Source organism: Falco punctatus (genome assembly GCF_963210335.1).
Source record: "Falco punctatus genome assembly, chromosome: 1".
In the NCBI taxonomy this organism is placed as follows: domain Eukaryota; kingdom Metazoa; phylum Chordata; class Aves; order Falconiformes; family Falconidae; genus Falco; species Falco punctatus.
This window is the reverse complement of record NC_137580.1, coordinates 62997539-63013744: the sequence shown is the minus strand read 5'-3', so window position 1 is coordinate 63013744 and position 16206 is coordinate 62997539. Positions and strand designations below refer to the sequence as shown.

Genomic DNA, 16206 nt, shown 5'->3' with positions numbered 1-16206 from the left:
TTTAATGCTACAAATTGGAAAGAGTTATGAAAAACAACTGAGGCACCCACCTCTCGGCTGTCTGGCTTTTGTGCGTGGAGTATGTGCAGAGCTTTGCTGTGAAGTGCACAGACTTCTCGTGTGGAGGCTTCTGGTACCCTGGTGTGGCAGTTAGCAGCTACTGTTTAGTGTGCAGAGCTGTGATCTGGACGGAGCTTGTGAACACCAAGTCAGGAACCACCCCAGGCACTTTGGAGAACTGCATCTGTTCAGCCCTGGTCTGTCTGCAGACAGGTATCAGCCATGACCCACGACGGTCCCCGGAGCAAGAACTAATCCCTGCGACTGTCTTCAAGGGCTTTACAGATACCTTCAAGGTGGAGGTGGTGCATTCATTCTCCCCCTGCCTCTACCTCAATAAAAGGGTGGATCTTATGTTTTGTGTCTTGCAGTTAGAGACTGATTTCATACCTTCTCTGGCTTGAGTGGATTTGGATTTGTATCCCTTGGGCAGTGCAGGAACTGCTTAGACTCGGTGGCTTGGGACAGTACTTGTTTCATGGAGGCAATGGGTAGAGCAGGGAACAGCAGAAAAACAATCTGAGTAACCTTGGAGGAGGGGCCACAACCTGGTACTCTCTGGTCATGTTCCTTCTTATATGTCTCTGTCCTGGAGTCCTCAGACCAGGCGTGCATGTTAAATAAAGACTAAAAGAAGTTTATAGGATTGTCTGTTGTTGTTTCTATCTCAAATATTATTAATTGGGTAGAATTACAGTTTGTTTTCTGCTCCAAGGCAAAATGACATTTCATACACTCAAAATGTAAATCTGACAGAACAGCAATGACTTTAACTCTGATCTGCCAATAAAACTTAAAATTCTACCAGCTCGAGTATTTTAAAATAGAAAAAAAAAAAAAAATCACTTCCACTTTTTCCTGTACAAGACGGACAGGGACTTAACTAGAGTACAGCAGAGGGACAGTAAGACGATTAAGGGACTGAAGCCTCTTTCATATGAGAAGCTGAGAGAACTGAGACTGCTCAGTCTGGAAGAGAGATGGCTCAGTGAGGAACTTGCTAATACAGGTTTACAAATACCCGATGTGAAGATGTAAAGACGACACAGGCTCTTCCCAGTGGTTCCATATGGCAGGACAAGGAACCAATGGGCACATATTGTAATACATGAAACTACATCTGAACATAAAACTCTTACTGTGAAGATGCATGATTGCTCGTTGCCCAGTTTTTAATTTCCATCCTTGGAGACAGTAAAGAGATGCCTTCCAACCTCTGCTGTTCTGCAATTCAGGGTACTGCTTTCACACCTTTTAATATGGGTATGTCAATTAGTTAAAAGCTGAGAGAAGTTTGTATTTCTTTAGCCACTTAAAAATCTGTATAAGGAGTTAATTAAAATGTATTAACAGTAACTATGAGGACTTGAATGTGTGAGTACACTGAAATTCCCTATTTTAAAAAATGTTTGGCTCAAATCATCTGGCCAATGCTTTCTGATGTCTTGGACAACTATTAAGTCCAAGAGCAATGCCCTGCTCTATCAGTGTTTTTTAATTGGGTTAAAAATGTCACCAGCTTAGTTTTGTGTATTGTTGTAGCTCTGCATGGGAAAACAGGTTTAATGGCACTTCAAATGAGGTGGTAATAGCTCCTGGTACTTCTACAAAGGGAACATGGTCTTGCTTTACTCACCAATTGCAAAGCTGTTGTGAAGCTGAAACTGCCTGTTCTTTAAGTGACTGCTAGGATGCCCGCTTGTCTCCTGCCGTGAAGTATAACTTGGGTGCTGCATGTTGCCTAGCAGCACAGTTCTTGAGAAAGGGGGGAAAAACAAGGATATTCTGATACTTTCAACATAAGGTTTTCTTAAGCTGACTTGGAGGTTTTTTTGCAGAGTAATGAGACATTGTTCTTTTTCAGCATGATACTCTGCATTAGCCTTCAGTTCACAGTACTACAAACAAAAGTATATTTAAGTGCTGGAACTCCTGTCCTTCACACTTCTTAATTTTAAAAATCTGTTTTCAGAGCTTTCTGCTGCAAGCAAGCAACTTAAGAAAACATATCTGTAGGGTAGCCTTTCATTTTATCAACTAAGAAATTATGCAGTTCTGTGCAGTGTCTTCCTCTTGCTGCCTTCTGATGTTTATTCCTACTGAGAAGCAGATACTAAAGAATCTTGAGCAGAACTGCCACTAAGCTTAACCTTCACAGTTTAAGATGGACCTTAAGCAGTGATTGTAGTAGCAGCACTACTATAGAGTGCATGATAGCCTTTACTCACAGCTCTGAAGATGTTTTTAAAGCTATCATTACATAAGAAAATTGAGTCAAATGTACAAAACTCTCTTCATTATCAGGGTGAACATTGCAGCTTACAGCCAGAACATGGTTTTAAACCCACTGATTTTAGCCTTTTTACATACATCACACATAATGAGATTCTTACCTGCACATGGGCAAGTTAACACTGAGGAATGTCTGTTTGGCTCTTCACTCTGTCCTGTAATCCATCCATTTCCATTACACAGCTGCCAGGCTGGGAGTTGCTCCACTCTGTGCATAGATAGCACTCTAAATACAAATCCAGTAGCTTTCCCCCAGATGGTGGAAGGCTAGGCTTGGCTCTCAAGCCTGACAGAATTTAGTATTTTACCTTTCCAGGCTACAGAATTCTATGAGACAGTAGAAAAAAAAAAAAGAGGCTGAGCTAAAAGAATTCCAGGCTATATCAGAAATTTACTAATGCGCTAGGAAATCTGTATTTATCAAAACTCAGAAATTGGCACAAATTTCGGCATGCAAATGTGCAGTCAAGAGACAACTACCCATGAAAATAACTATTCAGGTGATTAAAAAAGGAAGAAACTGCTTCAAAGAACTTTTTTTTTTTTTTTTTCTGTACGTATTTTTGGGACTTCAGGGAAAAAAAAAAACCCACACCAAACCCTCAGTAATTTACATAGCTGATACTGTGCGTTTAAAGAAAAAATGCAAACTACCGAGAAGGCTACTGAAGTTTGATACCCATCAATCTTTATTCATACTGGCCCGATTACTTTTTCAAACACCATTAAGCAGACACACACTGCCATCTAGTGAGCATCTCTAACATCGCTGCAGTTCGAGTTCGGAGGAGAGGAAAACGTGTTGCTTGGAGCAAGTAACTTAACACAGTACAAAACACATACAGACTTAAAAACGCTGCACGGAATGCTTTGTCAATTGTATATTATATAACAGAGATACACAGAGCAAAGCTAAAGTATTTTATTAATAATTTATTGTCAGTAAGAAAGACTGGCTAATGGTAATTTTCAGTAAAAACCTTTACAAGACCATTGGATCACAAATATACAGACACTATAAAAACTGTGTCATGGTGGGTTTTGGTTCTAAACTGGTATGTAGAGGGTCCCCAACACGCCTTCCAAGAAGGGAAAAAATGTTTACAGTTCTAAAATACAGCAACCCTTTTAAGACATTTCCACGTAGCTGACCCAGAAAAATATCAGACCTAACCTATGTACAATTGGAATTGTGTGAGTATGTTGATTTTTTTGTGATGAAATGTCATACCTTAGTTTTTGGGAGAATACATACAGTGACGCCTTGATTATAATATGTCAGGGTGCTAGTTTTTTAATGGCACACTAACACGGCTAGTTTCAGTGGAAAACAAATCCACAAAATATCTACAAAATCTAGTTAAAACTATTAAAATCAAAACTGTACATAAAATTTACAAAAAAGTAGGACAAAATTAATTGCATTAGAACTATATAAATATATGCATCATGCTAACATGGAGAAGTGGTATGTGATTTATTTTAACATAGACAATGTAAGTACAAAAAAGATATTCAGAAATGGCACAGCCAATGGAATTCTGTCTGATTACAGTAGGTCAGGAAATGGAAACAGGCTGATGTAGTGAAATGAACTGCATGATCCAAGGCCGCCATGCCAGTTTAGCTCACTGAAACAAAAGCATTCACTGTGGCTGGGGAAAAAAAATAAAAATAAAAGAGATCTTGAAAGTTGTTCTAGGATTGATAAAGTTTGTTAGAGTCCAGGCACTTTTGTTGAGTGTGTCAGACTTCTGTATGTTGCTGGGAATCAAGCGGAGGAATTTTCACATCTTCAAAGTGACCATCGTCTCCACTCTCATAGTCACTCATCATGACTTCAGATTCCATCTCACAGCACGCTGACACATCAGAGCATGAAGCTGTGGAAGCATACACAGACATGGACGTGTTGTCTACAGCGGGTGCTTCAAAGTCTCTATTGTACCCTAATGTGTAAGGAGCGTAAGGTTCTCTGTAACTGCCGTTGACACCACTGGCTGTGGTCTGAGGTTCTGACATGTCTGCAGGATAGTGATGGGGAAGGTACTGATTAAGATTAAATCTCTGCCTGCTTCTTGTAGAAGAACCCAAGCTACCTATGGCTGGCATGTCTCTGGGTGGCTGTATTGACTCAAACTGGTCGCTGTATTCTGGTGGTAATGGTGGAAGCTCATCAGGTGCAGGAAAGTCATCAGGTGGAGGTGGAAAATCACTCTCTATGTCATAACCGCCAGGGTAATAGTCTGTATCGATGGCGTTTGGATCTGTGTAGAGGGGAGCTGACTCCTCAACCACTTCGTAATTTGGATACTCTTGGATACCTGGCAACTGAACGCTTGGCATCCAGTCTGATGTATCCCAGTGATAACCTGAAAAGTTATTGTTTTTGAAAGAAAGTAGTATTAGTACCTTGTCTTCAAGTCAGTCTGAATTGAGAAGTCAATACATGTATTAAGACAATGCAATCACTGTGATTAGGACACTACTTGTTAATTAGAGAGCAGTTTGCCCCAGTTCCACAGAAAACATTCAACACAACACAACTTTACATTATGCCATGCATTAGGTAATGCACCAATCACACTTGAACTTCTACATTTTCTCAGACATCTCACCTAACATAGGAAGAGCTGTAGGTCACCTACTGAATGTGCTGTCACAATACATAATGGTATAGAATTGTTCACTGGATAGCAAAGAACCAACAGCTTCCTGGTGCAGCTAAATTCTTAATCAATTTTTGTTGAGTAATTATTTAGGGTGGTAACAGCTGCCTGTTTACCTTAAGACTATATTAGCATATATAAACCATGTTTTTCTTACATAAAAAACATTATTTCTAATTGGTAAAGTATCCAGACCATTTAAAACAACTTTACCCCTTAACTGAATTGTAAAGTTAATTTCACAAAATGCTGTTAGCTCTATATAACTGCCACACCTCTGATAATCTTTTACTATTAGTAAAGACATTCCGCATTCAAATACAAGAACAGAACAAGAAAATCAAGCTTAATCATGCATAAATGACCGAACTTGATCCTCTCTTGCAAACTCCCCTTGAATAAGTTTGTATTCATCTGCTGAAAACTAGATGTAAGCTTAATCTCATTGAAAAATAATTGTTTTTTTTATCTGAATACCAAAAAGGAAAATGGTACAGAATTGCAATAAGCTGTAAAGCTAGTAAAGAGTAAACACTGCAGACAAATGCACAGCAAGCAACTGATAGTAAGTCTGTGTTAAAACCAAGTATTAACTGAAGTATTTTGGTGAACATCAATGAACTGCATGCAGAAGTCACCTCTTGAATTGCTGAGGTCAGGAACAGCAAAAGATTCTTTAGGTGGCAGAATGAGAAGAAAAAGGAGAAAATATCTGTAGTTAGGAATCAAATAGTAGAACCAATGTGAAGACAAACAATGACTGTCACTATGATGTTTGTGCTGCTTTTGTCCAGTTTACTTAGCAGTACTAAAGTTGGTTTTTGTTTGGATTTGTTTTTTTTTTTTTTTTCTCCTGGGCTTCTCCTTTGTTAGATTTGAACTGTAGAATAGCTACTGAGTTAAAGTACAGCCCACCTGGGACATGGCTGTGTAGTGACAAAATCTGCAGTCTGTAGTTTGCTGAAATCCTAGTATCAGTAGATTTAGGACTTCTGCAACAAAGGGCAAGACTGGGTCTGATTTTTTTCTTTCCTTGCATCCCCCCTTGTTTTTCGATACAGGGCTGCATCTACTAGGACTTATACTTTAAAGTATTTCATGCAAAACTGTGAATTTGCCCTTTAGTATCCAGCTTCCATGCACTGGGAGACCTGCCTCCCTTTGTACAGCTATGCCAACAACTCATGCTCAGCAAAGAACTGTCCTGTGTTATCTGACAAATATTAAACCTTTCTTTCTTCATTAATCTATAATCCCTTGTCAGGTCTGTAAGGATGGGTGATGCCTATCCTAACAGCAGAATCCTCTCCTAAAAACTGATACTTTTATCTGTTCTTGGAAGACTGGAGGGACAGAAGCTGTCTCTTGGGAGGGTGTCCTCTACTTTTTTTTTTTTTTTTTTTTTTAATTTTTAAGCTTGCCTAGCCCAGACAAGAAAAATACTGTCCACACTAAAGGTGGTATCAGCCTGAGACTCTTAAAACATCTCTGGCCTCATCTCCAGAAAGTTCTGATCACTAGTCTAGTTTGAAGATGCCATTCTTCATTTTTATAAACTGGGTACAAAACTAAAGCCAATAGGCAGACTGTGGCCTCATGATTTAGAGCAAGGAACAGGGAGATCTTGGTCCTGTCCTCTTCTTCTGAGGCAAAATACAGAAACACAAACTAGAACCTGATGTGCCTGTCTTTCTAGGTGGCAATCTGCTAGACTGGAGCTGTAATTGCTTGTGCACTCAGCGTTGTTGATTTGCATGGAGCTACAACCTTCCCTGAGGAGCAGCGCAGAGAACACAGGCCTACAGCTGGTCCTAGGATGAGACTAGCTACAATTCATGCTTCCAGGGAACTGGCTGGACAGAACCACTTGGGATGACTAAAGAAAAAGACCATCTGTCCCAGAACTTGACCTTGCTGAAGTCCTGAGCAAGGATCTCTGCTGCTCGAACTGGCACCCTCCTGAGGGTGCTCAAAAGCAGGACTCGTTACCTAAGATGCTCTGAAAGAAGGAATGCTTATTAAGAGTAGAAACTTCCAAGCGTTAAAAGGTAGCTGAACAGGACATCTTTAATCTATAAATATTCTACAATGCATAACATATTTGTATTTAACTTACAGTGATACTAAACCACCAAGCAATACTGTCAAACCTTGACTTAAGAACTACATCCATAATTTTTGGTTTCTGCCTATAAAGATCTCAAGACAAAATCTGAATAATTAAATATTTCCCTTTATAGATTTTGCCTCTTTTAGTCTTATAATTCTCCCTTTCATAAATACTGTGCATAGAGTACTTGGACTATAGTTATAGGTACACATTAATTAAATACTTTCATGTAATTAGAAGTCTTTGCATTTGTCTACTTTTTGTGTGTCTGCATACATTAGACAGGATGTACTTCAAATAAACTAAAGAGAAACTTTAGCTACCATAATTAATTTTATGTTCTTAAAATGGCTTTCAGTGGGGTTTAATAAAAAAGTAGGGTTTCCTAGTCTGTATTAAGAAATAGGAAACATACACTGTGGATGTTATTTCAGAAGTACCGTCTGCAGACTCACAGTCATGGAGTGAATTACTTCCATATTACTGTATTACTGGAACTTTAAGGACTTTTAGGTCATATAAAACAACAGTTAGCATTTGTATAGACTCACTGGCACCTTTATTACTACTATTATTTTGTAAAGAGTTTGTGTTTTCCAGTCTGGTCAGTTCTTAAGTGTTAGCAGAAAAGAAATACAATTCCACTGAAAATGTCTACTTTGACTCTCTCTAACTTCCAAATACATGCTACACACACAAAAATATACGTGTGTGTACATATATACACCCAAACACACCTTTTAGACACTGATGTAAGGCTGGGTAGTAAGTGACTACTTAAATTGATGGGGATGTGTATGCCTATATATCTTAACTGCATACTAGAACCATTTTTTCCTGCTAAAGAGACAGGTTGATGTGAAGGCCAGAAGTGAGTTCTAGTATCAGACCACTCCCATTCTGCTCAGCTGGACAAGGTGCCAACGGATGTGGGTGGGCAAAGAAAAGGAAGCAGGGGCTGCTCCTTTTTCATCTACAGTAGTGTATGTAATTGCCTTTGATGCTGTCTCAGCTCTGTTGGGAGCTTTAGTATGAGTATTTTCAGAAAAGAATAAGCACCAAGATCTTTTTATGCCAATTTTTTTTTTTTAGAAGAAATCACACTTTGAGACCTGTCCACAGGGTATCTACAGCATACACATGAAAACATGAACAGATATACAACACAGATATATTCTTTGTTAAAACTTATCAGAAAGTCCAAGTAAAATTTTACAACTCCCATCTGCTAGGGCTACATTACTAGAAGACAAATGTGCATTATTCTGCCAAAGCAGTAAATAAATATGAAAATATGTATATACCTTCTTTTTCCACCGAGTCAACGACAGCATTGACAAGGTGTATTACAGTCACTATGGAAGCTTGTAAAAGGTATAAAAGGAGCAAATGAAAACAAACCTATAGTTAGTATCACTTTAAACAGCATACAGATATACAAAAAACATTGTGAAATTGCAATTTATTACTATTTTATGGAACAAGACTATTAGTGTACATATACATTTACTCTGTCTAGAAAGCAGTTTCATATAATACATTTCTAAACCTAAATTTTATCCTTGATAAACATGGAGAAGTACTTGTAACTACTCCTGAAGCAAAATCTGCAGGAGCACAAAGCTGCTTTGGTTGTGTTTGAATTTCTGAAATGTTGCCTAAACACACTATTTGCATAATATTTCATCTAGTTACCAATAAACTAGCCTTTTCTAAAGGCTTGTGTTGGGTGAATTAAGGAGTATTGCACTAGGCTTCCCCTTCTAGACTGCCAACTGCATTTTTTTTCACCGTCAATGAAAGAAATTTTCACTGAAATGAACTAAAACGCCAGAATATGAAAAGTACCTACTGAAAACTTCCGTGGCTGACCTACTTAAGCTGTGTGCAACCAGTAGTACCGCAGCAGGAATACCAAATTCAGGCTGTGATGTTCTTATTTAAAAACAACTAAAATGAATGATTTTTTTGTCTTCTTTTTCCCAAGATATTTTTGGAAGGCAGAAGAAGTATTTACTCTTACAGGGTAGGATGAAGTAAGCACATGCAATTTTTTTGCATGGCTTAGGGGTTAAATTTCAAACTAATAAATTCAGAATCTACCAGAAAGAAAGGAAGGAACAATATCTATGATGCTACAGCTATTTCTCTAAAATGATGTATTAATGAGTAATCAATACATGACAAGAAATGTGAGTAAGAATATATTAAATACATGGGATGGAGAGGAGGGGAGAACAAAATGTACTGCACAACACTTAATACCACAGTAAAAAAGCTGATATCAGATCTACTGATAAAATGATGAGTACTGTAAGCATACTATTTTACTTTCACCAATCATTAACACAGATGTTTCTTTTCATGCTTTTAAGAACAAATCACTCTACTTCGCTGAGAAGCAGAATGTTCTTTATTCCTAAGCTAAAGGAATTTCAAATTCTTTTTACCAGAGACAAAAGCAGAAATTGGAATAAAGAGTCAAAATGCCTTAACTTAGTGAATTAAGTAACAAGACAGCTATGGCTTTGTCCAATCAGCCTAAAATGTTTCTGAACACATAGATGCATTCATATCTACTGTAAAAGCATCTGTCATCACAATGGAAAAGTAAAAGACTTCCAATTGATAATAATAAACCCCACAAATACATATGCTGATTATATTTTGATGGACCAGAGTTGTGATCAAAATATTTTTTTTATATTGGCTTTTTTCAATGAATGAAATTTTTCTATGCATTCATTTTAATCATGGTGAAAGCCAAATATACTCTCTTACTAAAACAAAATTCCTTTTTGTGCAGCTTCCTTCATTACTAAAGTAATCAAACTTACAAGCAGTCCCTTAAACTCTGCTCTCACTCAGAACTGATCTGATCCATATGGGAGCTGAGGTCGCAGCAAGAAAAAGAGAAGGAAACAAATGAAACTGTAACACCAGCAAGCTTTTTACTGAGAGCTGAATGTCAAAGTCAAAGTTATATTCGTGCAGAGGCCATTTTGTAAATTCCCTAGAAGAGTTTCTCACATTTGAACACGCTTTTAAAACCTTTTAAACACAAGGCTCTGAACAACTTGCCTTGCATTTTCACTGTTAATATTCTAACAGAATAATGATTACATATAATTTTAAGGTAAATTAACACAAGGTATATGATAGGCAAAATACTTCTAAAAAGTTAACATATCTGGGATTTAACGTAAGCAAATATAGATATATATTAAATAAGCTATTTAACATATATCCATATATGTAAATCCTATTGATATTAAAAGATATAGATGCAAAGACAGAACAAATGAATGCAAGCAGCAGTACAGAATGATTTTATTTTACATACCATTATCATCACATGATTCAGACTGGAAGGAGCTGAGAGATTGGACCTCAGACATGCTTTCTCTAGCACTGTAAGGATGGGAGCTTTTTTCATCCAGAGGCTTTTTTGAAAGGCAGGGATCAAGATCTACTACTTTAGCTGAAAGAAAAAGTTTGAAGTGAGACGATTAATAGATTCTAGATTAAGGAGTCAATAAAATTTAAGGTTGAAATCTACACATTCATACAAAACTTAACAGAGCATGAAGGCCAATCAGACACAAACCCCAGTGAAATCATAATGCCTTTTGTGCCCTAACAGGCATAAACAGAGACTTTGTACTTGAAATTGTACTAGCACACACCTTTAACAGAAAAATAATAAAATAAGAACACTTCTTACTGTCATAGTCAAAATCCCAGCTGGGTTTCTGTATTGAATCGCTGTCCGAAGGAGAGTTGGAGGGAGGCGGAGGTGGCAAATTTGGTGCTACACTACAAACAGCTACAGCTTTCCGGTGACCATGTACAGAATCGGGATTAAAAGTACTAAACTCTGGGTGCTCAGGGATAGCAGACCCCTCAAAAGAATTCCTGTCAAGATTGTTCCTGGAGTCACTTGGAACGCTTGGAGTGTATGAAATGGGACGAACAGGAACCTGTGGCGGGATGTCAGAATAGATGTTCTTATTCAATTTTGCATCAAAATAAGGTCTTTGCAAGAAAGCTGTTGTGGCTCCTAGTTGCTTGTCTTCAGGTTCTGGATGGCGCTTCTTCTTTCTACTGATCACTTTGCGGCAAACAACAAAAATCACTACTAACATGAATATTCCTGCGATGAAAACAATAATCCCAATCACTTCAGCTAAGCTAATGTTCCAAGATGTTGAAACATATTTGTTAAGAACGATGTCTGTGCAGTGTTTTCCTCCAAATCCACGGCTACAATTGCAGTGATATGAACCATAAGTATTCTCACAAAGAGCACCATTAAGACATGGGTTTTCTATGCATTCATCGACATCAGTCAGGCACCTACCAGAAACAGAGCAGAGCAATGATGGTTAGTTTACATCAGTGGACTTTGTTGTAGTCTCCTTGTTCTCAACAATTCTAGATATATTTAATATACAGTACTGTACAGTACCAGGTGATTCGCTATTTCATCACCATTCCAGATTGCAATGAGTTTGAACTGTTAAATGTTAAATAATACTGTTAAAAATTCAATATATGTGGAACACTACCTACCTTTCTCCACGAAAGCCTGCTTCACACTCACAAACAGGTCCGTCCAAACTGTCAATACACTTGCCACTGTTTTTACAGGGATTGTCTTTGCAATACGGACCTAGCTGGCACCTGTAAAGAAAAAAAAAAAAACAGGAAAAAAAAAAGGGTGGGGCGGGCAAGCATGAACAAACCATTACCTTACTGCAAATGAGTATATAGTGTGGGATTCAGGGCTGTAACACAGGGGCTGGCATTAACTTCAATTAAATCCAGTGGGTTTCAAAGTCTGAGCTTTAAGCAGGAAACAGATTAAAACAGAAAACAGAAAAAGTGTTACATTTATAGCCTATTCTCTAAGGGGTTCATTGGTACAATAAACATATAAACATACCTTTGGCCTGTGTATTGTCCCCGGCACTGACAGATAAAATCATCACTGACTGGGATGCAAGTACCACCATAAAGGCAGGGATTGGAAGCACACGGGTTGACACTTACGTCGCAGTGAGTTCCCATAAACAAAGGTGTACACTTGCAGTAGTAACCTGAAATCAAATACAGTCTTTTTGAAAGATACACATGGCTTCACTGGATTCAAGATAAAATCCTCCCCGCCCACCTTTGAAGAGAGAGGGGAATGGAAGAAATTGAAATATTTTTATTGAAGATGAAGGTAAATCTAACAGTAAGTTTTTTCTTGAATATAATTGAAGAGTAAGTTCCACTTCTCTCATGAAACTCAAGCTTGTCATAACGATTTCAGAATTTTTAAGGAAGACTTTAAAGCAGACAGTTAAGAGGATGGACCTCAGGTATTCACACTGAAGATTAAATCCCCACATTGTCTGATGGACTTTGTCTACTTCATACCCCAAGGAAGTGAGTCTAGAACACAGGCAGACACAGCCTTTCTACCTGCTCAACAACCAGCCTTTCCACAGCTCTCTGGGGAAGCAAGAATTATTCATAAAGTTTTGTCCTTCAAGGCAGGGAAGTAGAAAAGCAGTTCTGAAAACAAACAGCAGAAGAATATAACACAGCTTACCTCCATTTGACAGTGCATTGCAGATGCCTCCATTCTGGCACGGGCTGCTTGCACAACCTTCTGTGGTAGTCAGTAAGCATCCAGAAGTCACATCTACAGATTCTTCCATGTGTGCATAATTTCGTGGCTTACTGTTTAGGGGAAGCTCTTGTCCATTAAGTACAACAGAATCCATACAGCCTCTGAAACCATTGCTAACCTGAGGGCTTCTACCATTTCTTGTACCTTGCTGCCGAATATGGCCACCAAAAAACACATGATTATCCAGGTTTAGTGTCCTAAGTGTACCAGGAGCAGTACCAGATGCAGTATGTACCCTATCCAGAACAAGTCGTGCATAATTTCCATCCACTTCTAGAGATACTGAATGCCACTGGCCATCGTTAATCTGAATGCTCTGAATGGAGACAATCCCAGGTCCGCTGCCACAATCAAATTTATACTGCAGCCTTCCATGGTGAATCTGTAGAGGAAAGCCACAACATCAACAAATGGTTAGCACACTTCGAGAGTATAAAATACCGATGCCTATAAAGTTTATGTCTGCTGGAGAGACAGGAAGATGGTAGTCTCCATAAAAGGCAGTTTAATAACATTGTATTTGAACAGTCACAGTGATTGTGATTAATTTGTATGGTTCTTCTCATTAAAGTGTATATTTTGTACGTTTCTTCCTCTAGTAAAGAAGTCACAGATCATCATCAAATGATCACACAATACTTCAAGACCTTTCACCTTGTGCTTTAAGTGACTTTTTCCATATAGCCTTAATGAGTATCATAAGCACATGCATTTAAAGTTATTATTTTAAATAGACTAATTCAGAGTGGGCTTTTTTGTTTTATTTCTTTTTTATACATTTAAAAAAACCCTGTACAAGTTTGTATAACACACTCTACTTTGAAGACAATTCTCAATTATAACAGTTCTACAAGATGTAATGATTCAGTCTTTTAATGTGGCACAAAAAATAGTAAGAAGATGGTAAGAAAAAAAGAGAAGAAGATATGCACTAGGGAGATTTTAATATACCTCCAAGATACTGTAGTCTGTTCCTCGAGCATACATAACAACTGCATGGGCAGAGTAAGTTTTAAGTCTCATTGTCAGCTTCATTTCCTCTTTGTTCTCATTTTCCATGAGACGGTACTTCACATAGCTGCTCCCAGTAAATGTCACTGCAGAGCCAGCTGATGCTTAGGAATACAGAAAAGCATAAAATGTGTAAACACAGGACTGGAATCATCTTAATATTTGGAAAATAATATGGTTTTACACAGAGATTTTTAAGAGTTAAGTTCTTACCAGGGCACTGTCCAGATCTGCCATCTTGACAAACACAGATGTATTTTCCTTCTTTTGGATCTCCTAAACATTCAGAACCTTCAGGGCATGGGTTTCCTTCACACACACTATTCACCAAGGGGCATTTCCCTTCTGTAAAACAAAACACATTATTTCTCTTCTGTTGGTGGCAACGGCATTTTGTGAAAGTGAACACTAAAGTACAATAGCTGAAAGTAACCCAAATGATATTCTTAATTATCACAGAATCAAACAATCTATGACCATTTTTTCTAGAAATATTTCATAAAACAGGGAACAAGTCTAAATTAGTAGAATCATAGAATGGTCTGGGTTCGAAGGGACCTTAAAGATCACCTAGTTCCAACCCCTCTGCCATGGGCAGGGACACCTTCCACTAGACCAGGTTGCTCAAAGCCCCATCCAGCCTGGCCTGGAACACTGCCAGGGATGGGGCATCCGCAGCTGCTCTGGGCAACATGTTCCAGTGCCTCACTACCCTCACAGGAAAGAATTTCTTCCTTATATCTAACCTAAACCTAACCTCTTTCAGTTTAAAGCATTACTCCTTGTCCTATCACTACATGCCCCAACTATCAAGACAAGGAAGTGAAGTAGTAACAGTTACGGCATATACAGTGACTGATGTTCACAGCTATCTTCGTTACTCAAGCAATTAAAGTGGTAAGGTTTACCGTTACTATCATATACCATAAAAAACCAACATGTAGATATTAAACATGGACAGAGCGGGTTGGGGAGAGCAGAAGAGTGTTCTGTATTTGACACGGAAAGGGAACGGGCTTTAAATATTAACTTAAGATGTGCAAGTTCACCCAGCAATATTAAGTCATGATTTTGAGAAGTGATGTTGATTTTCTCAGATTAATCTTCTGTTATAAATCTGTATACTTATAGGTATCTTAATGAATATCCAATTCCCAGTTCACTCTGTCATTCCCAGCCAAGTTTGGAAGCTGTGTGGGCTATTCCTCTAAGCAGAAACCAGGAAGTATTCATGTACTTTTCAGGAACTTACCTGCGTGCATACAAAACTGAAAATGGCTGGCAATTTAGAACAGGCAACAAAAAAAGGAAAGTCTTTCATAAAATGGAAAATGAAGGTGTAACTAATGGAAAAAAAAAATCCCCTCCCATAAACTTATACCATGTAAACTCTTAAAATGAGGTAACAAGACAATAATTACTTCTTACTCTGAATAAAATTAGGCAAATGATGCAGTGACAGTTACAGGACGTTCTTAACCTTGTCCTGTAATATAAATTTTCCCATGTTGATTATAACTGTTCAAACCCAGCAAAAATCTATTCAAGGCTACAGTTTTCCTTATTGCTTTTCTTACCTTTACAAAGACAAACTGCTGTTCTGTGATGACGGGGAGTGACAAAACTCAACCTGGCTGTGCTGTGGGTTGACATGATACTCTCATCCACTGTTACTTTTTCTTCACAAAATTTCAAAGGACAATCTAGGCCTGCGCAAAGCTTATGAAAAACATCAATTATCCGGACACCTAAAATCTCCTCTAGGTCAGGCACAGAAGAGTTTATCTTGTGGAGCAAAATTCTCATTGGGTGCTGAGAGCTACCAGACTTCTCAATATTCAGGAGGACATCAAGATTTGAAGGAGGGTCAGAAGGCTGTAAACTAACAATCTGGATATCATTTCTCCTCACGCCCAAGATGTTTCTTAATGCTCTCTGGAAATTGCGCCAGTAATCACCGATGAATTCTTCAGGGGCAAGGTTTGCAAAGCGTATTGCAATGCTGTGATTTAGTAAATCTTGTGTGATTTGTCTGATGTGTACAGTAATATCAGCTGCAGTTGTAAATTTTCCATCTGTTACAGTGACATTTAGGAGGTACTGTCCTACATCTAACCTTTTATGTGCTATCAGTTTGCCACCAGTACTGGAAACAGAGAACAAAGATTCCATTTTGGGGTCCAGACTGTATGTCAAAGTATCATAAACATCTTGATCGGTTGCATGAATTTTTCCAATGACACCACCTGAATATTCTTCCCCAAAGGCTGTGATAAAGATTTCTAGAGGCAGAATTGCTGGAGAATAAATGCTTTCCTCAATAACTCTAATATCAATGTAAGTCAAAGTTGACAACGGTGGTTTTCCATTATCTGACACCTAAA

The 16206-nt window shown here is 38.2% G+C and overlaps 1 protein-coding gene across 5 annotated transcripts in view; it reads right to left on the bottom strand.

The window, feature by feature from the left end:
* Positions 1 to 3018: 3018 nt before the first annotated feature.
* Positions 3019 to 16206, bottom strand: part of FAT1 (FAT atypical cadherin 1) — a 112235-nt gene continuing 99047 nt past the window's right edge. For 2 of the 5 annotated variants that reach the window (XM_080378605.1, XM_080378602.1), the window contains exons 19-29: positions 15400 to 16201; positions 14036 to 14167; positions 13763 to 13926; positions 12731 to 13193; positions 12077 to 12230; positions 11704 to 11814; positions 10856 to 11487; positions 10475 to 10612; positions 8436 to 8495; positions 5660 to 5695; positions 3019 to 4724 (exon numbers count right to left, since the gene is read on the bottom strand). In XM_080378605.1, the coding sequence (XP_080234731.1) occupies positions 4099 to 4724; positions 5660 to 5695; positions 8436 to 8495; positions 10475 to 10612; positions 10856 to 11487; positions 11704 to 11814; positions 12077 to 12230; positions 12731 to 13193; positions 13763 to 13926; positions 14036 to 14167; positions 15400 to 16201 (3318 nt within the window). In that variant the 3' untranslated portion in view covers positions 3019 to 4098. The other 3 variants (XM_080378603.1, XM_080378604.1, XM_080378606.1) reach the window with 3 other exon arrangements.